This window comes from Delphinapterus leucas, chromosome 7, assembly GCF_059928025.1.
Source record: "Delphinapterus leucas isolate spDelLeu-1000000601 "Yukka" chromosome 7, BTC_Dleu_Yukka2, whole genome shotgun sequence".
Lineage (NCBI taxonomy): Eukaryota > Metazoa > Chordata > Mammalia > Artiodactyla > Monodontidae > Delphinapterus > Delphinapterus leucas.
In genome coordinates this window covers 6,710,872-6,736,085 of record NC_143135.1, presented here as the reverse complement: position 1 = coordinate 6,736,085, position 25,214 = coordinate 6,710,872, and the positions used below count along the sequence as shown (strand labels likewise).

Below are 25,214 nucleotides of genomic sequence, written 5' to 3'. Positions count from 1 at the left end.
CTCTTATTCTGCAGCTTAGAGCTCTGTCTGCAAGTCCACATCCAGACGGCCACCTATGTGTGACTCCACTCTGTCCCCCACAGGACCTTCAAAAGCCAGACAGACCTGTCGGTCTCCCGAATCTGTTTCTTTCCTGCGTTCCTATCTTGGTGACAGCCCCACCATCCACGCGGTTCTCATACCAGAAACCTGGGCTTTCTCCCAGACTCCTCTCTCCCTACATTCAGTTCTGCCGATTTGCCTCCTGAATATTTCTAGTATCTGTTCTGTCCTCTCCACCCCCACTGGCACTGTCCCAGCCCACTCCTGCGCTCTCCTTGCCCATTGACACAGTGTTCTTAGTAATCTCTCTGCCTACATCCCCTCCCTGTGGTCCATCCCACACAAAGCCGTCCAAACAACCTTTTTTACAAAATACATATTTAAAAATGTTACTCTCCTGCTTAAATTCTTACTGGCCTGTGTAAATGCTCCAGCCTGGTATTGAAAACTCTTAAAAATCTGGCTTCTGATTACCTTTGTTACCTCCCTTCCTCTCTTACCACTTTCTCTAAGCACCTGCCTTTCCAAAACAAACAAAAAACCCAAAAAACAAGCTACTCTCACGGTTTCCAAAGCAGCAAGCCTCTTTCAGACCCCAGCGATTTTCATCATGCTATTCCCTCTCCTTGAAATAGCTCTCTCTTTACTTGCCAAAGTCCTATGCATCTTTCAGGGCCCCTCGGATATCACCTCTTTTGGGAAACCTTTTGCAGGTAGGGGGCGGTCCCTCAAAATGTGCTCTTCTTCCATTTGCTTTTTGTTTAACGCAGCTCGTCTCCTCTGCCAGATTACGATCTCTTTAAGGACAGTATAAGGATATTGATCAAGTTTGTTTCTCTATAAGCCTTACATACAATAATAGTTTATTGAACAAAAGAATCCCTTGTATGCCCCTCCCACTGGGCAGGACACGGTCCGTGAGAGGGAGAATAGGCTGATGGTGAGCCAGGACGTTTGGACTTATGTTTCCGTGGACTGGGAGCGATGCTCAGTGAGCCGAGACTCTTGAGTTCGAGCAAAGCTAGGAAGGAAGGAAAGGCGATCCGTCTGGATTTCGCCCGGGGGTGGGCAGGAAAGTCGGGGGCCGACCCCCGAATCTTGGTTCTCAGAGGGAGCTCGAGCTTGAGGAGGTTTCGAATTGGAAGGCACGAAGCTTCTAGTTTGCTGTTGACTGCCGCGGAGGTCGGTGACGGGGATACCGAGTGTCCGCGAGAGTCGGGGACTCCGCGGTCCAGAGTGGGCGGGGAAGGGCCTTGCTCCCGGCTCCTAGGCACCGCCCCCTTCCGAGGGAGCTGGCTCGGATTGGCTGTTCTTCCTTGACGCCATGCAGTCCCGACCCGGCGCGCGCCCCGCCGCGTGCCCACCCCCGCGCGGCTGCTGCAGCCTAAGATATCTCTACCACAGCCTGTCCGCGGAGCGGGTGCCTGAGCCCCAGCGGCGAGGAGCTCGTCGTGGGGCTCCTGGGCCGCGGCGGCGGGCAGGCGATGCTCCAGAGGCTTGAGCAGCCATGGAGGCCGAGACGGGCGGCCTGGAGGAGCTGACGGATGAAGAGATGGCGGCTCTGGGCAAGGAGGAGCTGGTGCGGCGCCTGCGGCGGGAGGAGGCGGCGCGTCTGGCGGCTCTGGTGCAGCGTGGCCGCCTCATGCAGGAGGTGAATCGGCAGCTACAGGGTCACCTGGGCGAGATCCGCGAGCTCAAGCAGCTCAACCGGCGCCTACAGGCCGAGAACCGCGAGCTGCGCGACCTCTGCTGCTTCCTGGACTCGGAGCGCCAGCGCGGGCGGCGAGCCGCTCGCCAGTGGCAGCTCTTCGGGACCCAAGCATCCCGAGCCGTGCGCGAGGATCTAGGCGGTTGTTGGCAGAAGCTGGCCGAGCTGGAAGGCCGCCAGGAGGAGCTGCTGCGGGAGAACCTGGCCCTTAAGGAGCTCTGCCTGGCGCTGGGCGAGGAGTGGGGCCCGCGCGGCGGTACCGGCGGCTCGGGGGGCTCTGGCGCTGGGCCGACACCCGAGCTGGCCTTGCCCCCCTGCGGTCCCCGTGACCTGGGCGATGGAAGCTCCAGTACCGGCAGCGTGGGCAGCCCCGATCAGTTGCCCCTGGCCTGCTCCCCAGATGATTGAGGGCACAGCTTCGCGCCGACGCCCGCCCGGATTGCTCCTCCAGCGCGGAGATTGCGGTGGACCTCGGCACCCGGACGCCGCCCTCGCTGCGCTCGAGGGGCCGCTGGCATGGACTTAGAAACCCTAACACTGAGGAGGGCCCCAGGCGCTCGCTGGCGGGGCAGGAGGGGGACTGGAGGCTGGAGCGGAGGGACTTGCTGGGGGCTGGGTGGAGGCTAATAAACTGAGGCGGAAGCAGAGCCCATGGCTGGGGCAGCGTCTGTTTGGGACTCGCCGGCGTTGGGACGAGGGCGGGGACGTTGAGACTGGGTACCATTCCCATTTGGAGGGACTGCAGAACTAAGGTGTCTGACTCCCCCATTACTTGCATCCTGGGGCGGGATGTGGGACCGTGGTAAGCCACTGGCTCCCCGCATCAGACCCCAGGACAGGCCGTAATCCAGCCCCTGAAGTGGCTCCAGCTCCCTTCCCGGCTCCTTCCTGTCCAAGACAATGGGGCAGGAAGCAGGTGTTGGGGGCCTGAAACCCACTCAGCCGCCTCCCGGGAGGCTGGAAGGGGCATAACAGTGCCCTCCTGTGGGAGCACTGTGGGCCCCCACCAGGAGGAGGATGGTAATCCTCTTGGCTTGGCACCTCATAGCACTTCTGTGCCTCCTCTCAGTCCTGGAGCTTAGGCAGAACAGACGTAGCCTCACTTGTCAGATAAGAAAATCAAGGTCCAGAAATATCAAAGAATTTGTCCAAGGTCATGTAGTGAATTGGTGGAGCTGAAATGGGAGCCTAGGGCTTCTGGCTCCAAATCTTCTCCCTTTAGCCTCTGGGTCCAATGAGAGCAGGCTAGAGCTGCAAGCCTTTTATTCCATTTTGGCAGGTTTGTATAAAAATACTCTCTTTAGGAAAATAAATAGCAGCTGCCCACGCTGTGGAGGCTTGGAGCTAAAGTCTTCTCAGAGCTGGGGGCTGCAGGTCAGCTCATCATAGAAACCTCTGGCACCTCCTGAGCTGTTCCATTTAGGAGGGGCTGGCAGAGTGTCCTGGTTCAATAACCTGGTGCTGCTGGCAGTGGGGCTGGGTGAGTTAGTGTTCTCGGCGGGTAGAGCATCACCTCCTGTCAGGGGTAGGATTGGGTGAATCACGGGAAGAGGGCGATGATGACTATAGGGGTGATCTGCAGGGGTTTAGGGCTCCAGAGGACCTCTGAGAACCTACAAAGTCCCTTGGGAGCTGCCCGGAATTTTCTCCAACAAACAGGAACCACTTTGTCTCTGACTTAGTGCAAATTGTGCTAGAGAGGCCAGCTCTAGAGAAAGAGTGGGCAGCTTTGGTAGCCCCAAGCAGGCACTACCAGGAAGCAAAATATGCCCAGTCTCATCTGGAGGGATGGAGAAGAATCTGCTGGGGTTGGACATGAGATATGGTCCAGGCCAGCTGGACCAATGGGCAGGGAAATATTGGTGAGGGTAGCACCCGCAGGGAGTGGGGGATGGAGTGCCTCATAAGGCCAGGAGGGTTGGGGAGCCAAGGGGGTCAGAAGAGGGGTCCCCACTGCTGCTGCTACTCCTGCGGTGGGCTGAGGCACAGGGCTCCGGTGTGCTGGGGTAGGTGAAGACCAGACTGGGGGTGAAAGGAGTCAGGGAGGGTGTGGTCATGAGCGTGGGAGTGTGCAATGCTTCGGGTTCAAGCACAGGCCCTGGGGAAAGGGAGATACAAGGCACAGAGCGGGAGGGGGCTGGTGGGCTGCTGGTGCCACTGGTACCGCCTGTGCCGCTGGTTTCGCTCTCCTTGGCCCCTTCCGGGATTTTGCAGATGGGGCGGTGGGCTTCCAGCACCAGCTCCAGGCGCTCCTTCTGTTTCTGCAGCTCCTCAATCTCTCGCTGCAGCCCAGATTTCTCGTCCTCCAGTTTGTCGGTCTCCTGTGGACGATCAGGAGAGGAGTCAGGAGGATGAGGGCTGAATACCGCGGAGCCTCCCACTATGGTAGTGATTGGAAGGTTGGGGCGCGGAAAGTGGGTGGTGGTGGCGAGGGGGCGGGGGGGAGTGGGGAGTCTCCAGCAAGTCTGGACTACAACTCCCATGAGTCGATGGGAGAAAATGGGCACGACTCCCATCAGGCTCGGGGGGCATCTTCGAAGGACATTGTCGGTCCCAGCTTCAGCTCTTCTCTGTTCAGAGAGAGTCGCGCTGCAATTAATTTTTAATCACATTTTCCTCGTCGGAGTGCGCCTCCGACAGGGAGCCGGGGGTGGGGCAGGGGACTTCATATACCGGCGCCCCCTGCGGCCCCGCGGGCTCTTGGGAACTGGGGGCCTTCTGAGGTTGGGCGGGCCGGGACCTGGGCACCCTCCGAACTCGCCGGTGCTCACCGCCTGCAGGAAGTCGGTCAGTTCTTTCCTCCGGTTCCTGCACTTGGCCGCGGCTAGCTTGTTCCTCTCGCGCCTCACTCGACGGCGTTCCTCCTCCTCGGGGCTGATCTGGGGAGGGTAGAGAGAGCAGTGAGGTGGACTCTGTGCTGCTGGCCCAGTGGTAGGAGCCTGGCCGAGGGCATGGCAGCGCAGGGGCACCCTCAGGCTGCGTTTTGGGACCTCTGCACTCCGACCGGTTCCCCGCTTTAGTAAGCTTGGATGAGTCATATTTCCTCCTCGCACCCAGCTTTTGCCTCCTATGATTCCTCTCGGAATGCCCTTCCCGTCCTTCTACAAACCTTAACCCTCCTTCTCTCCCAGGCTCAGCTAAGATTCCCCACCCGACCCCGGCCGTTCCTGGAAGCTTTCTTTCATTCCGCAGCTATAAGTGGCCTTTCCTCCCCTGAGCCTCTGGGACCAGGCCACTCTTTTTAAAAGGACCCTCATTCTTTTCAGTCTCTTGATAACCGAGTCTCCTCTTCCCCAGGGGCTGTAAGCACCAAGAGGGGCTAATGAGAGCTGCTAAGTAGTTGTTCATCGGGAATCTACTATGTGCCAGCTAAGAGCTTTACACGGATTCCTTTTAATCATTTAAATTTTATTTTATTTATTTTTTTATGCAGCAGGTTCTTATTAGTTATCTATTTTATACATATTAGTGTATATATGTCAATCCCAGTCTCCCAGTTCATCCCACCCCACATGCCCCCCCACCCCGCCGCTTTCCCCCCTTGGTGTCCATACGTTTGTTCTCTACATCTGTTTATACAGATTCTTAACCCAACTTTTCGTGTAAGGAACTGAAGCCCAGAGAAGACGAATAACTTGTTTGTGGTTCCAGAGCAGAAATTAAAATCCACTCACTCTATTTAACGTTGAGAAAGAGGGCAGCTGATGGAGACCACCTCCCCCGAAAGGACCCCACTCACAGCTCACAGCCTCAGTCTAGGAGTACCCAGGATCATGGCTGAAGGAAGTCCAGGAGCCTGCCTCTGGGGCTTACACCATGGTCTCCTTCCAGTTGGTCACAAAAGCCAGCCATTCTGTTTCTGGGGAAGTCACCCCTGGCCGATGGCACATCTTTCTTAGGATCCTGACGTCCTCCCCATCCTCTCCCCTGCTGTCAGAGCCAGCTCCTTAACGTGCAGACCTCACCCACTACAGTCTCAGATACCAAAATGCCCCAGGGAGAGGAAAGCGGAACCACTCCCTAAAGACCCTCTAGCTCTTATTCATTTATTTTGGCACGGACTTTATTAGCAGTGTGCTGCTAAGAGCCCTGGTTTGGGAGGTAAGAGTTCCCAGCTCTCTAAGCTTCAAGCCTTCTCTTAACCTCCTGGTGAGACAGTGGTTTGACTGACTTTAGATCTGACTTCAGAATTGGACAGACCTGTCTCATTACTCACTACATGTGTGATCTTGGGCAAGTGACTGCCTCTCTGTGCCTTCATTTCCTTGGCTGTAAAATGGGGGGGAATACCAGAGTTCATTCCCAAGAGGGTTTTCGTGAGGATTAAATGAGACAGAGAGACAGAGCCTCAGAGAGTAGCTGAAGGGAACCCTCCTCTTTCTGTTCTCTTCCCAGCAACATAGACAGCATAAGCCCGCCCTCTCCATACCTGTCAGCAGCTGGAGACCCTCTACTGTCCACACAGCTTTCCACACATACACCTTACATGTTCTCACTGCTACCTCCGTTCCTTCTCCTGCCATCCCCTCTTCCTGGAATGTCTTTTCATTCATCTTTCTCTCTATTCAAGTCCTTCTAGGCCTGTAGGAAGCCTTCCTTGATCCAGAAGTGACTGCTTTGCCCTCTGGGTCTCCCCGGGGGTCTCATCACTTTCTGTCTTGGCCAGTAGTCACCAATGGGTCTGTTCTCCCCCTGCCCCTTCTAAGCCTGCGTTCTGGGCAAGAGCTTATGCTCTGCACCTCAGCATCCCTGTGGGCACAAGAACCCGTGCAAACGCCACTGCTTCTTACCTGTTCACAGGGCCGGCGATGCACTGCTGGAGTTTGGCCCAGGGCCCGGATGACTCCTGGCCGGGGCTGTGGGGGACTGTACTGGGGGTAGGCCAGAGGCCTGGGGTAGCCGCTGGGTCCCAGGAAGTGAGGCTGAACCATCCACTGCAGCTCCTGGCTGCCACTCACAGTGTTGATGCTTGGCACGAGGTGGAACTTCTGAGGGATAAGACATGGAGGGCCAGGGATAAGGTCTCTGTGGATTGAGGGGCTTCCAGTAATAAAGTGTGAATTCCAGGTGCTGTCCCAACCACTTTACAAATACTGACTCATATAATTTGCACAACAGTATCTTCATTTTCTGACAGGAAAACTGTTGTCCCTAGACACACAGCCAATAAGTGGGAAGTGGGGTTTGGACCCAGGCAGCCAGGCTCTTCTTACCTACTTTTGCACCCTGCCTGAGTCCCATCTACATAAAGAGGATAATGACAGCCCCTAACTTCGAGGGTGACTGTGAGAATCAGGTGAGAGAATGTGTGTGTGACAGAGCCTGGTAACTGGCAGGTGCCCAACACACAGGGGCCATGGTGGGCAAGAGCCACTGCTCTGGGTTCAAGCTAGCCCAGTTCTAATCTTAGCTCAGCCATTTACTGACTGTCAGGGTGAATTATTTAACTTCAATGTGCCTCCGTTTCCTTGTTTTTAGTATTGTCATAGGTGAGGATTACAGCATTTCACTGATGCTAACAAGTTCCCTTCAGTAGCTCTGAAATCATAGTTGAATTGGCCACTTTTTAAAAAAAATTAGTGGCACAAAATAATGGTGGGTTTTAAAATCAGTGGGGTCTTGGATTCTGTGAGGTAAAGTAAATGAGGTGGAAACTGCCCATCACAATGCAAGGCTGCGCAGTATGCGCTCCAGGTATTACCTGTCATGATACTTTCAGCCAGAAACGTGAGGAATGGGTTGAGATGGGGGCTCAGTGTTCCGGAGGAGAACTGGGTTCAAGCCCAGGCAAGTCTGGACAGCAGTGTCCCCGGCTCAGCGCTGCGGGCCCAGTGACCCAGTGACCCCAGTTCCGGGCCGAGGTGCCGCCGGCGGCATCTCCCGCTCCCGAGGTTGTCCGGGCCCGGGACGCTCCGAGCCAGGAAGGGAGGGGCGCTCCGGGTGAGTCAGCCACCGTGACTCGCCGCCGTGACTCGGCGGAACGGACGCCGCTCCTTCCCTCCCCTAACGACACGTGCTCACGGCCCCTCGACAGGAAATGGGCACCTGCAGCCTCCCGGGTCCCCCCTCAACCCTCAGCGGGCGCCGTTCGGTGCCGAGAGTCGGGGGCGCGGGAGTTGCCGCTGCAGGACCTCGCGCACTTCCGGCACCTCGCGGTTTCCACCGGCCCCAACCCGTAAAAGGGTCAAGGGCCAGTCTCCCGGGGCCCACCAGGCTCCACTGCGCCGAGATGGGGATGAGGACTTGGCGACGGGGTGGGGAGGGACAAACAAACGGTCAGGCACACGGATGATCACAGACAGACTGCCGAGGATTCGCAGTCTGTCGGGGCTAGCCTGGCGGTGGATCCCGTGCGTAGGGACGTCTCGGCGGCCGCGGCTCAGACTCCGGACCTCGGAAAGTGAGTCCGAGATGGATCAGACCCTCTCTGATCCTGTCGGGGCTAGGACTAATCCCGGACTAAGGGGTCCCCTTCCGACGTAGATGGGACAAAGAAATTAGCGGTGAACAGGAAGAAGGAAAGAAGGTAACGGAGACGGAGGGACAGATAGCAGACAGAGACGGGAAGGGGTACGAGCGCGAGAGGGGATGTTCGCAGATGTTTGCTCCGCCCGCCGTGCCCGTTCCGCTGGGGTGTGGGGGAGAAAGTGCCCTTAGCGGAGAATGGGCATAATCCGCTGCCACTGCTCCGAGACCCATTCCCTGCTCCTTGTTCCCAGTCGCAGTCCCCGAGTGTGCGGGAGCGGCCCGCACAGTCCCAGGCTCTGTCCACCTGGGGATCCCAGGCGTCGGGTTCCTCTCACCTGCTGGCCTGTCGCCGGGGGCTGCGCCGGGCCGCCGTACGCACCACCGGCCCCGGAGCTCGGCCCGGGTTCCCCGTAGTCTCGGAACATGCCCTGGGCTGGCTGCCTTGTGGGGTCCGCGTCGGCGGCTTCGGTTCTGACTCACTCGCTCCTAGCGGAGTCTTTTCTTTTTATGAATGAGAAGTCCTCGGGCTGAACCACTTCCACTGGGGGTGGGAGCGGAGAGCGGGCGTATCGCTGCGGCTCTGGACAATTCTGGGCTCCACCTCTCCAGACGCACTGCCTTTTGTCAGTCCACCCTGAACTTTTCATCGCTTCCTACGATCCAGTAGCCGACTTTTGTTGGGCAAAAGGGGAGGACTTGGCGGCCCCCAGAGACAGCGGCGGGTCCGCCCCCTCTGACGTAGCTGTCCATACATGGTGCAATTTCCTCGCCGCGCCCAGGTGGAGCGAAGGATTCCCCCGCGGACAGACGCACCTGAGAGCAGCCGGGCGCCCCGCCCCACCCAGCCCCGCCCAGGCCTCAAGCGCAGACCTAGACCTCCGCCGCCAGACTCCGCAGCCTCTCACTGCTTGGTCTGGCCTCAGTGTTTGCATCCGTAAAATGGGACGAAATAACCACATAGCGAGCTTGCCACGCGTGGGAAGTTGGAATGAAGAATGTGAAAGGGGTCTGGAAACTGTAAATCGGATTATAAATGTGATTGATGTAACTATCATCATCATTTACTGCCAGGGACCGTGCTACTGCCATTATTTCATGCCAGGAATCGTGCTACTGCCATCCAAGTCTTGGCGTGAGGCCCACTCACTTGCATTGTTTTAGGGTTCAGGTATACTAAAAAGTGAATAAATGACAAACCAGGGTTACCAAGATGGTGTATATTTTAAATGCTTACAATGACATATTAATGCGTTGAACTACCCACAAATGCAATGCAATATAATTGCACTACTCTCAGGATAATCTCAGGAGCTATAACAAATTTTAATTCAGAGCCCCTATAAGCAGTGAGAGCTTGTGGTGGGACACAGTTGTCCTGTGCTCTGATAAACGCCATCTTCTTTAAATACTGTAACTGCTCTTCCAGGACTGCATAGTCACCACCCTCGTTTGGGGATTATGTCAAAGATCTGTGTGAATGTGAGGCCAGGACCAAATGTCAACAACCAAAGACCAACAACCATGGGAGGTAGGTGTCGTTATCATCCCCATTTTACAGATGGGGAAACTGAGGCTGAGAGATGTTGAAATGAGGTGCCTAAGATCACTAAGCCAGTGGCTGAAGCAGGTTGCCAAATCAGGGCTGTGGGAGCTCCAAACCCGGGCTCAGGCAAGGGTTTTCAAAGCCCTCACAGACCGACATGTTTTCACACATGCACAATATCAGTGCTGAGAGAACCACCCTGAAACTTCTTCTTTGCCTCTTCCCATTCTACAGATGAAGAAACTGAGGCCTGGAGAGAACAAGGAGCTGCCAGTGTCACACAACTATACAGAGGGAGAGTTGGGCTCTCCTGCTTTCCACTGGTACCTCCTTTTTAAAAAATTGTTTATTTATTTATTTATTTATTTTTGGCTGTGTTGGGTCTTTGTTACTGTGCGTGGCCTTTCTCTAGTTGCGGTGAGCGGGGGCTACTCTTTGTTGCAGTGCGCAGGTTTCTCGTTGTCGTGACTTCTCTTGTTGCAGAGCACGGGCTCTAGGCGCACAGGCTTCAGTAGTTGTGGCATGTGGGCTCAGTAGTTGTGACTTGCGGGCTCTAGAGCTCAGGCTCAGTAGTTGTGGCTCACGGGCTTAGTTGCTCCGCGGCATGTGGGATCTTCCCGGACCAGGGCTCGAACCTGTGTCCCTTGCATTGGCAGGCAGATTCTTAACCACTGTGCCACTAGGGAGGCCCTCCATTGGCACCTCCTTTTGATCAGCTCCAGTTTTGTCCTCAGGGAAGGAAGATTTCAGGAAGGTGGGGACCTGGGCTGCCTTCCTTGGGGACAGACGTCAGGGTCAGTTGACACATTCAGGACTTAGAGCCAAGAGGCCAGCTTGGCCCTGGGCTTCCAGTCTCAGTACCACCATTTTCTGTCTCTGTTACCCTGGGCGGGTCACCTTCCTTCTGAGTCCCACTCCCAATGGGAATAATTGAGCCTCCTGCTGACCTCATGGGGTTGCTGTGGAATCAGATGAGATCACAAATGTGAAAGTGCTTTGTAGGCCGTAAAGTGATATGCACACAGAAGGTGTTTACCAGCCTGGTGCCTCTCCCCTGCCCTTATTCTACTCAATGCTTGTCATTCTCTAAAAAGAAAAGGAACCACCAGCAGTTTACCAGAATGAGAAATATATGGGGGTGTGTGTGTGTGTGTGCATGTGTGTGTGCACGTGTGTGTGTGCATGTGCGTGCATGAGAGAGAGAGAGAGAGAGAGGGAGAGAGAGAGAGAGAGAGAGAGAGAGATTTTTTGAGGCAGTGTGATTCACGGAAAAGAACAGATATGCTGGAATCAGACAAGCCTGAGGTCTGAATTCGAATTCTGGTTAGGCTGCTCGCCAGCTGTGTGCTCTGGATGAGGCATACAATCTCTCAGAGCCTCATCTGTAAAATGAAGACATAACGATAACTATATAGTGATAACGTCTCAGGGTTGTCGGAGAATAGATATAAAATGATGTCACATGCTTCATACAGCATATAGTAAAAATTGACAAATAGCAAAAATAATTACGTGTTAATAAAAAGCCCCAGGGCTGGGAGCTTTGGGGGCTCTGATCACATGCTAAGGTACTCATGCGCATGCACACACACTAACTGATATCTGAATTCCTTGGCTAAGTCCAAGCAGGACAGGTCGGAGTGACACAGGCAGCCAGGTTGTGGCACATGCGAGGCTTAACACAGGTCAGCCTTGACTGCATTCGTCTGCCGGCTCCAGAAACACCACCCTACCCCCACTCCCCAAGCAGCCTGGGACAGTGACTGAGCAGGGGCTCAGGTTTCGTGTGTGTGTGTGTGTGTGTGTGTGTGTGTGTGTGTGATTACGTGACTCTGAAAGTCCCTTCCTGCTCTAACCGTCAGTGGAGCCACAAAGAGGTCCTTTCAGAGACAGCACATTCCAAGCTCCTCAGTCACTAACGCCCGCCTCGTGGCTGCAGTAACGTTCCTGGCCCCTGACCTCACCGGCTCCCACCCAGGGAGGCCTGGTGAGAATCCCAGGGGGCCACAGTAGTTTCAGGAGTCTGGGGGCTGGGAGGTCTGAAAGATCCAGGCATTGTCCCTTGGCAGCTGTGTGAGACTGGCTCAATCACTTTCCCTCTCTGAGCCCCTGACAATCTCCACCTCCTGGGACTGCAATGAGGTGAAAGGAGGTGGTGGATGAGTGTGCCTTGCGCCCAGTAGGTTCTGTCAATGCTCCCAGGGCATTGTAGGTGATGTTTATGTTTTCCAGTTTCCGTTCACTTTCTACATTGAAGTTTATTTAGTTTTAAAATTGAGGTGAAATTCATATAATATACAATTAGCCATTTTAAATTAATGTTTTGTTAAAGTCTTTTAATTAATTAATTGATTTTTATTTTTGGCTGCGTTGGGTCTTCCTTCCTGCACATGGGCTTTCCCTAGTTATGGCGAGCTGGGGCTATTCTTCGTTGCAGTATGCACACTTTTCATTGCGGTGGCTTCTCTTGTTGAGGAGCACGGGTTCTAGGCGCGTGCGCTTCAGTAGTTGTAACTCGCGGGCTCTAGAGCTCAGGCTCAGTAGTTGCAGCGCACGGGCTTAGTTGCTCCGCGGCATGTGAGGTCTTCCCGGACCAGGGATCGAATTGGTGTCCCTGCATTGGGAGGCGGATTCTTAATCACTGCACCAACAGGGAAGTTCCTTCCTAGCCATTTTAAAGTGTACACTTCAATGGGATTTTGTGCATTCACGATGTTGTGCAACCACCACTTCTCTCTAGTTTTAAAACTTTTAAATTATCCCAGAAAAACACTCCATATCCATTAAGTAATAACTCCCAATGAGCCCCTCCTCCCATCCCCTGGTATCCACTAATCTGCTTTCTGTTTCTACAGATTTGCCTCATATGGACACTTCATATAAATGGAAAATTTATTGTACAATTTGTGACCTTTTGTGTCTGGCTTCTTTCACTTAGCATAATGTTTTCCAGGCTGATCAGTGTTGTAGCAAGTAGCAACACCTCATTCCTTTTTATGGCTGAATAATATTCAATTTTATGGCTGTACCACAATTTATTTATTCATCAGTTGATGGACGTTGGGTTGTTTCTACTTTTTGGCTATTATGAATAATGCTTCTGTGGACATTGTGTACAAGCTTTTGTGTGAACATGTGTTTCCATTTATCTTGGGCATATACCTAACAGTGGAATTGCTGGGTCATATGGTAACTCTCTGTGTAATCTTGTGAGAACTGCCAGACTGTTTTACACAGTGGTTGTACCCTTTTACATTCCTACCAGCAGTGCCTGAGGGTTCTAATTTCTCTACATCCTTGCCAACACTTATTATTTTCTGTTTTTAAAATATATCCTAGAGGGTGTGAAGTGATTGTGTCTCTTTTTCTTTTTTGAATTTTATTTTATTTATATTTTTATACAGCAGGTTCTTATTAGTTATCAATTTTACACATATTAGTGTATATATGTCAATCCCAATCTCCCAGTTCATCACACCACCCCCTACCCCCCCCCCACCGCCGCTTTCCCCCCTTGGTGTCCATACGTTTGTTCTCTATTCATTGTGTCTTGATCTGCATTTCCTTAATAACCAATCATGTTCCTTAATGACCAATGAACATCTTTTCATATGCTTGTTGGCCATTTGTATATATTTTTTGGACAAATGTGTATTTAAGTCCTTTGCCCATTTTTAATTAGGTTGCTTTCTTTTTGTTGTTGCTGAATTATATGAGTTCTTTATATATTCTGGCTACCAAACGCTTATCAGATATATGATTTGCAAATGTTTTCTAACATTCTGTAGGTGGTCTTTTCACATTCTTCATAAAGTCCTTTGATGCCCAAAAGTTTTTATAATTTTTTTGAAGTTCAGTTCATCTATTTTTCCTTCTGTTGCTCATGCTCCCAGTGTCCAATTGAAGAGTCCATTGCCAAATTTGAGGTCATGAACACTCACCCCTATGTTTTCTTCTAATAGTTTTATAATTTTGATTCTTATATTTAGGTTGTTGATGAAATTGAAGTTTAACATACCTACAGTAAAGTGCACTCATCCAACATGTTCAGGTCAGTGATTTTTTACATGTATGTAAACGCATGTAGCTACCACCCTGATCAAGGTGTAGGGTATTTCCAACAGCCCAGAACCTCTTTGTACCTCCTCCCACTCACCAACCCCCATCTATAGGTAACCACTATTCTGACTTCTAGAGTCATAGATCAGTTTTGCCTGTTCTTGAACTTCATGTAAATGGAAACATACAGCATGTACTCTCTTGGGTCTGGTTTCTTTTTTTTTTTTTTTTTTGGCCGCACCATGCGGAATGTGGGATTCTGGTTCCCTGACCAGGGATCGAACCTGCGCGCCCCCTGCAATGGAAGCACGGAGCCTTAACCACTGGACCCCCAGGAAAGTCCGGGGTCTGGCTCCTTTTACACAGCATGTCTGAGGGATTCGTCTACATTGTTGGGTAAAGCAGTAGCTTGGTCTTTCCCATTACTGTGTAGCATTTCATTGCACAAATATCCCATAATCACTCTCTACATTCTTCTGATGATGATATTGGGGGCTCTCCAAGTTTGGGGCTCTTCTGAATAAGGCTGCCGTGAACATTTTTTTTTTTTTTTGGGGGGCTGTGCTGCGCGTGACTTGCAGGATCTTAGTTCCCCAACCAGGGATCGAACCCGTGCCTCCTGCAGTGGAAGCACGGAGTCCTGACCACTGGACTGCCAGGGAATTCCCTCGTGAGCATTCTTGATATGTCCTTCGGTGGCCAATTGCACTCACTTCTCTTGGATATGTGCCCGGGGTGGATCTGTGGGTCATAGGGTACCTATAAATTTGGCTTTGACTCTCTCCAACAGGTCTCCAACACACCAGCAGTGGGTCAGAATTCCAGTCTCCCCACATCTGGAGGTGACATTTCAGTTCATTTCAACAAAAAGATTTTTTTCCCTTGGTCCTAGTCCCCTCCCATCTGTTCTGGACACTCTCCACAGCCTCCAGCTTGCTCCCTCCCCTCCACTTCCCACAAGCAGCCTGAGGAATTTTTAAAATCCTGACAATGTTCACAGAAAAACCTCTTACAATTCTGACCATTTCGCCCTCAGACTTGGACCCTTCCGAGCCACCACGCTTCAAATCGCTACACAGGAGGGTCTGAGGTTTGGGAAGGGGTGGGGTCAGGATGCTTGACACACTCTGTGTTCTTTTTGGTTGTCTGTTGATTGGGGGACTTGGAGGGCCAAAAGGGTCACACTAGTGGCTCGCGCTCATGTAGCCCTTATGAACCAGGCACCGTTCAAAGTAATTCATTAATCCTCACAACAACCGTGTAGAGACAGATAATAATATTATAGCCATTTTACAGATTAGGGAATGGAGGCATAGAGAAATTAATCAACTAGCTGAAAGCCACACAGCAAGGAAATTGCGGAGCCAGGATTTGAACCTAAGCAGTCAGTCTCCGGAGCCTGAGCTCCTCACTGCCTTACTGGTCTGTCCTTTGAAAACAGCCAGAATCCTTAACATGGCATCCCAGGCCCTTCCAGGTGTGGGCCACCTGCCCAGGGTCCTCCCTCAGCAGCACCCAGTTACTCTCTGTGCACCAGGCTTACTACTGGACCAAGCTTCTCACCTTTGCAGAGGCTATTCTCTCTGCCCACAATGCCCTCCCTCATCCCCTTGCCTGGGCAACTCTCATCTTGCAGGTCTCAGTTTCCCCATCACTTCCTCAGGAGGCCTTCCATGAGTCCATGAGTCCTTTATTTATTTATTTATTTATTTGTTTATTGGCTGCATTTGGTCTTAGTTGCGGCATGTGGGCTCTTCTTTGTGGCATGCGGGCTCTTCTTTGTGGCATGCGGGCTTCTCTCTAGTTGTTGCGTGCAGGCTCAGTAGTTGCAACACTTGGGCTTAGTTGCCCCATGGCATGTGATATCTTAGTTCCCCGACCAGGGACTGAACCCGCGTCCCCTGAATTGGAAGTTTGATTCTTAACCACTGGACCACCAGGGAAGTCCTCATGAGTCCTTTTTTTTTTTTTTTTTTTAATTTTTTATATATTTTTGGCTGCATTGGGTCTTCGTTGCTGCACTCGGGATTTCTGTAGTTGCGACGAGTGGGGGCTACTCTTCATTGTGGTGCGCGGGCTTCTCATTGTGCAGCACGGGGTCTCGGTGCACGGGCTTCAGTAGTTGTGGCTCGCGGGCTGCAGAGTGCAGGCTCAGCAGTTGTGGCACACAGGTTCAGCTACTCCGCGGCATGTGGGATCTTCCTGGACCAGAGCTCGAACCCGTATCCCCTGCATTGGCAGGCGGATTCTTAACCACTGCGCCACCAGGTAAGTCCCATGAGTCCTTAACCTAGGTTAAATCCCTCATGTAATAGAGTCCCATAGCACTATGCAGGGTATTACATTTTTTTTTAACCTGCTCAGAATAATTTTTAAAGATTTTCTGTTTGGGGGAGACAAACACAAAACACTATATATATATATAGTGCATGTAAGATAAAAAATTATTTTAAAACATGTTTTTTATTTTTTACTTTGCCTTATGTTTTAAAATTTTTCATTGCATTTGTTTTTCAACTAGGTAATACATTTACATGCTTCAAGATCCAGAAGCTACACAAGGGTGTACAGTGAAAAGCCTCCCTCTCTATTGTATTCAGTCTCTTGCCTATCTTTTTACCCAGAAGTTAGCCTGCTCTACACCCTGTTTTGCTCCTTGCTTTTTTGTTTTCTTATATCTTGGAAATCCTTCCACTGAGTATATGTAGACCTGCCCCATCAAACAAAAATCTACTTCGTTGAGGTATATTTTACATTCAGTAAAATTTACATTAAAAAAATGTGCTGGTCTTATGTCTGACCATTTGTATTCACTCATGTAAGCACCTTCACGATATAGAATATTTCTATCCACCAGCAAATTTTCTCCTGCCCCTTTGCAGTCAATCCTCCCTACCCCAGAAAGTCACTTATCTCGGTTCTATCACCATAGATCAGTTTTGTCTCTTCTAGATTTTCACATCAGTGGAATCATACGGTGTGTGCTCTTTTGTGTCTGGTTTCCGTTTCTCACCATTATGTCTGTGAGATTCATCCAGGTTGTGGGTAGCAGTAATTCACTTCCTTTGATTTCTGAGTCTGGTCCCATTGCATGATGGACAAGTTTATCCATTCTCCTGAATTAACAGAGTTAAAGTCGAATGGAACCAGCAGTCGGGGAGATAGGGAGGTAGACTTGGTCCTGGCCCCAAGGTGTTTACAGCCCAAAAAAGGGATCAGCTGCTGAGGAAAACATCCCTGGTGGAAGGTAGAGAGTGCTGGGGCCAGGAGCTGGAGAGCGCTGGGGGAATTACAGGAGCGCCCAGGAAGGAAGGATGCTTTCCTATTGTGAGGGTAGGGGGAGCAGGTTTCCTGGTTGAGGGGTACCTGAAGATGGAGGAGATATTTCTGGATTTGGAGTCAGTAGGCTTTACAAAGACCCGGGGGTTGGGAGAGGCGAGGCCAGGCTCCCTGTTGTCCAGGGCATGTGCTAGAATGTGTATTGGGACCATGATGGCAAGGGTGGGCTGAGTGAGGCCTAAGCCAGGGCCCTTAGTCCCGTGTGAGGGGCTTGACTTGGGCTGGAGGACAAGAGGACCCCTGAGTACTGTTTGAACGGGGAAGGGACCTATGCTCACTTTACTGAGGCTGGAGTCTGGGGAGGAGGGGGCTGGAGTCCCTTATGGGAAGGTCTTCTGGCCCGTGGGGTGGAGGAAGCCATTTGGTGGGGCCCGGGCCGAGGAACAGGGTGGGATGAGAAGGGGCTGGGCTGCTGCTTCCAGGGCCTAGGTATCACCCTCTTCATTCCCCAGATGCCACTGAGCACTGGTCCCTCTGCTGTCCTTTGAGCCTCACGCCACCCTGCTGTGAAGGCAGTCCTGTCCCCATGGTGCAGAGGAGCACATGAGGCTCCAGAGAGGGAAAGGAGCTGGGCTAAAGGGTTACAGGGAGTCTGTGCGGGGGCAGACCTCTCCATCCCAGGGCACTGGGGAGAGTGTTAACTACATGGTCCCAGCTCTGGCTGCACCTCTGATTTGTTATGGGACCTCAGGCCAGTCTTTTTCCCTCTGGGAGCCTCAGTTTTTCCTTCTTGCAGATTAGTGGTTTACATACAGTGATCCCTAAAACCAGAGGTTTCCGCAGAGGTGCGCTGGGGGAAGGGGCAGGGCAGACTGGGCCGTCATCCCTCTTCCAACCAGCGCGGCTCAGGGAGGCAGGAGGGATAACAACGTGAGCTCTGGAGTTGGATGGCCTGGGTTTGAGTCCTGGCTGTGTGACCTGGGTCATTCTCTTCTTTATGCTTGTTTCCTCACTTTTAAGAAGGAGATCATAATGATTGTACACACTCTTCAGGGGATTATTGGGGCAGTACATGAGGTAAGGTGTGGATGGCACTTAGCACAGGACTGGCACAGTAAGCGATCAATACACGTTAGTGAGGGTTTTCTTGCTGTTATGTTTTGTGCCACGTGGACCATTTCCTCTGAATGCAGGACATCGAGGGCTCTGCTGTTGGTGCCCGTGATGGTGCTCTGCCCGCTCAGCCTGGCCTCTTATTTCTTAGAGTAGCTGCTGTTCCCTGCAGACCCAGGCCCAGGGAAGTTGGGGACTGTCACTCAGTTCTTGGACTCTCCTACCCTCCCAGGCCTGAGGCTTCCCGCCACCTCCAGGCTCCGGGTGCCAGCTCTGGCTGTGGGCCAGGAGGGGGATGAAACTCTCATCCAGGGATGAAAGGCTGGTGGGCCTGGGCTGGGCTAATAAACCACCCCACCCTCGCTGGGAGGACCTCTGGGCACCCGTGTAAACTGAGTCATGGGGGGCAAGGGGGTGAGTCATCCGCTTGTGAGTGGGAGCCAGATGGGCAGAGGCTGTCTGCGTGAGGCCCTCCACGCGTGGGGCTACACTCCACAGAGCCACACCCTCAGCTCCCCTCGAGTAGCCAGTGCAGAGGGCGCAGGGCCGGCCTGCTGAGCGGCAGTGGCCTGGAGGCTGGACTCTCGGTGTGCACGTGTGTGCCTGTGTGTGCGGGCATGAGTGTGTGTGGTGTCAGGGCCGGGGGCAGGCAGACAGGAAAGGGAGGCTCTGACGCAGGGATGGGGGGGGCGGGAAAGGATTGGTCTTTGGAAAGGAGTCAAAACCCTCCAGAGGAAGATTTTGGCGGGAACGCCTCGCTGCCCTCTCCTGCCCTCTGTGGGTTTGGCTGATTTTTTTTTCTGCAGGAGCCAGCTTTCTCCCTTTAGCCTCGGAGGAGCCAGGGTCCCGTGGGTGACCTGCCTGTCCTCTAGGGTTCCCAGGGGCCTGAGTTGGGACGCGAGGATAAAGGGTCCCCAGAGACCACTTCAGACTTCACCCCAGGGAGGTCTCTGGCCCCTGGGGCCAGAGGTGCTCAGGGAGAGGGGGGAGCACCCCGCCGTAGGGGTGTGCACAGCGCTCGGGCGTTGTGGAGAGCCTCCGGAGCATTTCCAGCCTTGACTTTACTTACCCCCTTTCTGCTCAGTTTACTCCTCAGGAAAATGAGGGCTGTGAGGACCAAAAGGGGTGAATGTGTACAAACTGCTTAGAGTAGTGTCTGGAACAGAGCAGGTCTGCATGTGTGTTTGTTCTTGCTATCTGAGCCTCAGTTTTCTCATCTGAAAAATGGGTAAGGGGGGGGAAATGCCTGAGGTGCCCCTTGTCCAGCCGTCGCTCTGGTTCCAGTCTCTGCCTCTATTCCCTAGGAAGCTGCCCCGATGCCCTGCCACCCTGCCCAACTCTGTCCCTCTGTCCAGCCTGGGGGGTTTTCAAGCCCTACTAGGAGGCCAGTAATCAAGGAAAGGTAGGTTTCTGGGCTAGGTGCCCTCAGGTTACTCCTCAGCACCTGGGGGATGCGCGTCAGAGAAACGGGGAGTTTCCCTCCTCAGATGAATCAGCTGTGTGACCCAAGCCTGGTCTCTGCCAGGGCCCCTCCCAGTGGGCGGGAGTGGGGTGCAGTTGCTGGGAAAATCCCCCAAACCTCGCCAAAGCTCTGGCTGAAGCTTTCTCCTGACTCAGCTGTTTCCTGTCCTCCCCGATTCAGCCCCTCGCCCTAGCCGGAATCAGGAGGTGGGTAGAGATTCTCCCCATTCACAGGCTAGCCCCTCTGGAGCATCCTGCCTGGGGGCTGGGGTTCGCGGTGCATGCGAGCGGGAGCAGATGCAGTGCAGGTGTCCTCCTTTTCCTGGCTCAGTCATCCTTCTGTGGTTTTATAAAAGGGAGCAGAGCACAGTGGCTTGTCCAAATTTATCCAGCCTGGCCTACCCCGGGTCAGGGCTGCTCCCTGATGCCTGTATGGGAACGGGCCAAACAGGACATAATCCCCTGCCAGCCTGAGTGGGTGTGTCTTGGGAGCTCTTGCCCTGGCAGGGGAGCAGTCCCGGCTGTAGGCCCGGGAGATCCTTCCTGCTCAGTAGGCTTAGTCACTCTACTCTCTGGGCCTCAGTTTCTCCAACAGTAAAATGGGAATCTTAGTCTTGGCCCAGCCTCTCTCTCAGGTGGTTCTGAGGGCCGAACCTGTGTGCTTTACAAATCAGATCCTAAGTCCTTGCTGGATCTCAGTTATCTCGGCAGCACCCCCTCCCCACAGCACTTTCATATAGTGGGGGCTCAACAATGCACTGGGTGCTGTGGAGCTGAATGACCGGGATTCAAATATTAACTCTGTAACCTTGAACCAATTACTGAACCACTCTGGGCTTCAGTTTCCTCTTCTGCAAAATGGCAATAATAGTAGAGCTGAGTGAGGCTTAGATAACGTAGGTACACACTTAGCACAGTGCCTTGCTCCTGTTATGAATGGAATGAGGAAACTGAGGCCCAGAGACAGAGGGCAACTTTCATTCAGTCACTCATTTATTCAATCATGTTTATTTGGCACTTAAGCTAAGCCAGGTACTATGCTGGATGCTGAGGACACGCTGGGGGATAAAGCGCAGCCACTGTCCTTGAGGGGCCTCAGATGCACAGATGAGAGCCACAGGTGCGTGTGCGTTACGGGAGCCTGGGGTGAGCATGGCTGGGGGAGGGGGAACCTCTGAGTGGATGACACCTGAGCATGTGCATCTGAGATCTGGAGTCAGCCAGGGAAGCGGGTGAGGGCCAGGTATACCAGGCAGAGGCAACAGCATGAGAATAGGCACAAAAGTGAGGAGGCCAGCGGGTGTGCAGGAAAAACACAGGCAGCTCATGGTTCTGGACCCAGAAGCAGTGAAGCAGGGAGTGGAGGAGATGAGGCTGCAGGCAGTGGCAGGGGATGGACCTGAGTCACTCATTCATTCAATAATTTATGAAAAGGTTGCTCTGGCCACAAACTGTGCTAGGCCCTCTGGGGACAGGGCTGAGATTTAGGCATTGTTCCTGCCTTCACTGAGCATAGTCTGGGCACGTGGCTTAGGGGCCAGCAGCGGGAGAGAGACATTAATCCAGTGGTTACATGAGTAACCCCTCGATCCTCACTGCAAGGCAGGTGTTCAAGCAGAAGGAAGAGCCTGAGGCCCAGGGCTGCGTGCCAGGGGTGAAGGGAGAGCCAGTTGGCTCCGGGCTGGGGGCGGGGGGTGAGCACGGGCAGAAAGGGACGCCTGAGGGAAGCTGGGGCAGCTGGGGGCGGGGGCTAGGCCATAACGGGCTCAGGAGAGTAGACTCTAAGTTGCAGGCTGTGGGGAGCCACAGAAGGGCTTTGAGTAGCAGATGGACACAGGCCGCTCTGCAGGACAGCTGGCAGTGGGGGGAGGGAGGGGGAATGGGGCAGAAGAGGCAAGTTGCAATGGTTTGGGAGAGAGAGTGAGGAAGGGGCTAAAGCAGGGCCATGACGATGGAGGACAGGCGCTAAGTGTGTGAAATGCCTACTTATGGAAGAAGAACCAGGTGGTGTTGACACCACTTGGGCATCTTTGTGGGACCCACAAGGGCCTGGCCAGGATCCTCCCAAGCCTTGGCCCCATTTGGGTAAGTGCAAGACACTGACAGTCTGAGGGGCACCAGGCTTTGACCTGGAGACCACCCACCCTGGGAACTTCCCAGGGCTGGGCTGAAGGGGACTCAGCCCCGGGTGCGGAGGAGGCTGGGGAGGGGGCCGAGCCAACATCTTATGACTCACCTACTTCCACCCAGTCAGCCTGGTGGCATCTCCGCTCCCCTGCTCCAAATTCCAATTTGATGAGGCTGCTGGAGGCTGAGTCAGCTCCAGCACTGCACGAGAGCAGCGTCCCAAGGGGCTCCCTGCCAGGAGCCGCCAGCCAAGCCCAGGGCCAGGGCCGGGGCTGGGGCCTATGGAGCCAAGCTCCCAGAAGCTATAGCAGCCTCAGCTGAGCCTTATGGCCCAGGGAGGTCATGTTGAGTGAATGTGCCTGCTGGGTTGCAAAAAGCTAACTGCAGGTGAGGCCAGGGACGCCACTCTGCCTGAGGAGAACCGGGGTGCAAGTCTCAACTCTGCCCAACTCACTGCATGACCCTGAGGGATCATCTCTCTCCCCTCTTGGCCTCAATTTTCTTGACCATAAATTGGGCCCAAATCTTCTCCTGTTAGGTTGCGAGAATTAAATAATCCATATGGAAGTGATGTGCAAACAGTCCGGTGGCCTCTGTGATGGTCAGGGAGGCGGGAGAGGTGAGTAGAAATGGGAGGACTTCCAAGGCTCCCTGAGGTTGTGCAGGTTGTTCACTGCACAAAGATATCCAGCCTAGGCGGCTGAAACCCAACCCATCCTCTGTTCACCAGACCATGTGCCCTGGCCTAGAACTGCCAGGACCAAGGAGGTACCTTTCTCTAGTGGGCACAAATATACCCTCTGAGCTAGCAGTAGCCCCTCAGACTTTGCTGGGCCAAATCTTTGAATTTATGGGAAGTCACTGAGAAACTGATTCTGATTCTTGGGATGGAGGGGAAACAGGGCCGGCTTTGCAGAGGCTCTCAGAGAGGTTCCCAGCCTTGGCTGTGAGGCATATCTTACTACTGGAGGCAGTTGGGGGGGCCCAGTCAGAACAGAGGGGCAGACTCTCCTGGCCCTGCCTCTCTCCAGCAACCAAAGCAGGTAACCACCAACACAGTGTCTTCAAAAACACTCAAGACACAGACCCAAGCTGGGTTTTATTGAAATGCCAGGAGAAGGCATGTGACAAGGTAGCCGAAGAAAGGAGGAAGGTGGTGTGGGCTATGAGATGGCAGGGAGGGGCAGGCCCCGTATCCATGGCCCTGGCAGCCCCTGTCTCTGCCAGGAGCTGAGTGGAACAATCACCCACCCACCCCCAACAAAATGGCATGCTCAGGCCTGCAGGGCCTCTGCCCGCTGGACTGTGAAGGCCCTAAGGAGAGGGACTGGAAGCACTAGGTTTTCTTTCCTGTGAGGGAGGAAGAGAAGGGGAGGATGCAGGAGGAGGGGGAGGTACAGCCAGAATTGAGGGTGTGGCCAAGGAAGGCTCTCCTGCTGATGTCCGCGCCCAGCCTGTAGTCCTGGGTGACCAAGGGGCGCAGCAGCGAAGAGAGAGGCTGAAGGTCTGGCACTCAGGGAAGCAGAGCCTCCAGCCAGTGGGGACTTGAGTCAGCCCTGAACACAGGACAGAAGTTCAAAGGGTTCGTAGATGCAGGCAGTTCCCGAGTGACCCAGTCCTCAGAGCTGGGGACGCTCAGCCTCCTTGGGACAAGGAGGGGGAAGACAGACAGGAGGATCCATCCCTAGCAGGGGCGGCAGAGGGTGGTCTCCCCCATTTGGCCCCACTAGGTCAGTTCCACATTGTTGGCACGGTCCAGCACACGGGAACCACGGGCGCTGCCCCCAAGCTGGAAACGGCTCTCATAGAGAGTGGGGCAGAGGTGCCAGCGGTTGGCCCGGTAGATGCCCAGGTAGGTGTAGACGTCAGGTTTGTAGGTGAGCAGACACTTAACGCCTGCTGCACGGATGGCTGCATCTGCTTCCAGTACACCCAAGCGGTCCGTGAAGTCGTCTGTATAAACACAGATGACCTGCCGCCCACCCTCCTTGGCCCGTGGGCTCACCTTGGCCACCTGAAGCCGGCCCTCGACCACGGCTCGAGCAATGCCAGCCCAGGCGTGGTCCAGCTTGAAGCCAGGTGCCAGGTGTATCAGCCATTTGCCAGAGAGCACCTGGTGGGTGATGGCCAGCTGGCGCAGGGTACCTGGCGTGATGGGCCGCCCGCTGGTCTGCAGAGCCTCCCAGGCTACCTGCAGGCCCTGCACATCACCCGAGTTGGGGACGTAGCCCTGCCCGTATGCTGCAATCCAGCCCACGGGCTCAGAGTTGGGCGAGCCAGGGTCCCCGTAGCGGGTAACTTGGGATGGTGGGTACTTGGCCAACCAGGCATCCAGCTCTGTGGCAGGTGTGGTGCGGGCATCAAACACCAGCCAGGGGTCCATGTCAGCTGCCATGGCCTCTGCAGCCAGGTGCTCAGCAGTGAAGCCATCTTCACGACCACCTGGAGAGTCCTCGTCCTCCAGCTCCTCACCTGGTTCCATCCTGCCGTAGGGAACTGAGTTAGGGCAGGTCCACGACAGACCCAACTTGCTGGGCCCTAGTGGGCGCCAGACACTGAATTAACTATGTGGCCTTGGGCAAAACTTAATGTCGCTGTGCCTCAGTTGCCTCATCTTTACAATGGATAACAACTGTTCCTGTCTCAAACAGCTGTAGAGAATTAAATGCCTGAAGTGGAACAAAAGCTGTGTAGATGTTGTTAATGTTATTACTACTCTCCCTGACCTACAGACGAGGAAACCGAAACTCAGAGAGACTAGACTCACCCAAGGTCACACCTGCAGTGAGTGACAGGGCCGAAATGTGAATTCAGGCGTGGGAACCTCCCGGCCCTGCCAGAGGATGGCAGCTTTCCCGGGCGCCGGGAGTTAATGGAGGGAGGCAAAGCACACGTTCGCGCAGCACCGCGGCAGGCCCCATGGCGCCAGGCCTCCAGGTGGGCGTTATCCAGCCCATTTAACGACGAGGACACTGAGGCCAGAGACGGCAGTGACCGATCCGAGGCCAACGGGGCGGTGTCCGGACTCGAACCCACGGTCGATAGAAACTGCAGGAGGACCAGCCTCCCGCCCCGCCGCGCCCGCCGCCATTAGCGCCCACGGCCCTAGCTGCGCCCCCTTCCCGCCCTACCCCTTCCCGCCGCCCGGGGTCACCTCCGGCCTTCGCTGCGCTCGGCGCCGGCCCAGCCCCGGGCCCGGCTCCGCTCCTGCCGTGGCTCTGCGCCGCCGCCGCCGCCGCCGCCGCCGCCGCCGCCGCCGCCGCCGCGCCCCGCCCCCGCCACGGCTGCCGCCGCCGCCGCCGCCATCTTAGCGCCCCGCCGCTTCAACAACAACTTTATAGACAGGCGCAGCACAGGGAGGGGCCGGGGGAAGGGGCGGGGCAGTAGGGGCGGGGCAGTAGGGAGCGGGGCAGT

General features: G+C 54.2%; 3 protein-coding genes across 5 annotated transcripts; 1 reads left to right on the top strand and 2 right to left on the bottom strand.

Moving 5' to 3' along the window:
* Nucleotides 1-888: 888 nt before the first annotated feature.
* On the bottom strand, nucleotides 889-8,894 carry FOSL1 (FOS like 1, AP-1 transcription factor subunit). 2 transcript variants are annotated; one of them, XM_022591420.3, is made up of 4 exons: nucleotides 8,554-8,894; nucleotides 6,541-6,738; nucleotides 4,522-4,629; nucleotides 889-4,071 (listed from the first exon to the last, which is right to left on the bottom strand). In XM_022591420.3, exons 1-4 carry the CDS (start codon nucleotides 8,641-8,643, stop codon nucleotides 3,652-3,654), a joined length of 816 nt encoding a protein of 271 aa, XP_022447128.1. In that variant the 5' UTR covers nucleotides 8,644-8,894; the 3' UTR covers nucleotides 889-3,651. The 2 variants fall into 2 exon arrangements, with proteins under 2 accessions (XP_022447128.1, XP_089770629.1); XM_089914503.1 differs by lacking the exon at nucleotides 8,554-8,894 and adding an exon at nucleotides 7,452-8,406.
* CCDC85B (coiled-coil domain containing 85B) lies at nucleotides 1,550-2,158 on the top strand. The gene has a single exon (XM_022591419.2). It carries the CDS (start codon nucleotides 1,550-1,552, stop codon nucleotides 2,156-2,158), a length of 609 nt encoding a protein of 202 aa, XP_022447127.1.
* A 13,985-nt stretch (nucleotides 8,895-22,879) lies between the features above and the next one.
* On the bottom strand, nucleotides 22,880-25,106 carry C7H11orf68 (chromosome 7 C11orf68 homolog). Of its 2 annotated transcripts, none has more exons than XM_022591416.3 (2): nucleotides 24,955-25,106; nucleotides 22,880-24,283 (listed from the first exon to the last, which is right to left on the bottom strand). In XM_022591416.3, the coding sequence occupies exons 1-2, from the start codon at nucleotides 25,104-25,106 to the stop codon at nucleotides 23,527-23,529; spliced, it is 909 nt and encodes a 302-aa protein (XP_022447124.2). In that variant the 3' UTR covers nucleotides 22,880-23,526. The 2 variants fall into 2 exon arrangements, with proteins under 2 accessions (XP_022447124.2, XP_022447125.1); XM_022591417.3 differs by lacking the exon at nucleotides 24,955-25,106 and adding an exon at nucleotides 24,568-24,893.
* Nucleotides 25,107-25,214: the final 108 nt, after the last annotated feature.

What these genes read in the sequence shown, in the direction of transcription:
- CCDC85B (XM_022591419.2), top strand. Translation starts at nt 1,550, where the DNA reads ATGGAGGCCGAGACGGGCGGCCTGGAGGAGCTGACGGATGAAGAGATG.
- FOSL1 (XM_022591420.3), bottom strand. Translation starts at nt 8,643, where the DNA reads ATGTTCCGAGACTACGGGGAACCCGGGCCGAGCTCCGGGGCCGGTGGT. An exon ending in ATCGCCGGCCCTGTGAACAG is followed by an intron (nt 4,630 to 6,540) that starts GTAAGAAGCAGT and finishes TACCCTCCCCAG; the next exon opens with ATCAGCCCCGAGGAGGAGGA. An exon ending in TGACCGACTTCCTGCAGGCG is followed by an intron (nt 4,072 to 4,521) that starts GTGAGCACCGGC and finishes GATCGTCCACAG; the next exon opens with GAGACCGACAAACTGGAGGA.
- C7H11orf68 (XM_022591416.3), bottom strand. Translation starts at nt 25,106, where the DNA reads ATGGCGGCGGCGGCGGCGGCAGCCGTGGCGGGGGCGGGGCGCGGCGGC. An exon ending in GAGCGCAGCGAAGGCCGGAG is followed by an intron (nt 24,284 to 24,954) that starts GTGACCCCGGGC and finishes TCCCTACGGCAG; the next exon opens with GATGGAACCAGGTGAGGAGC.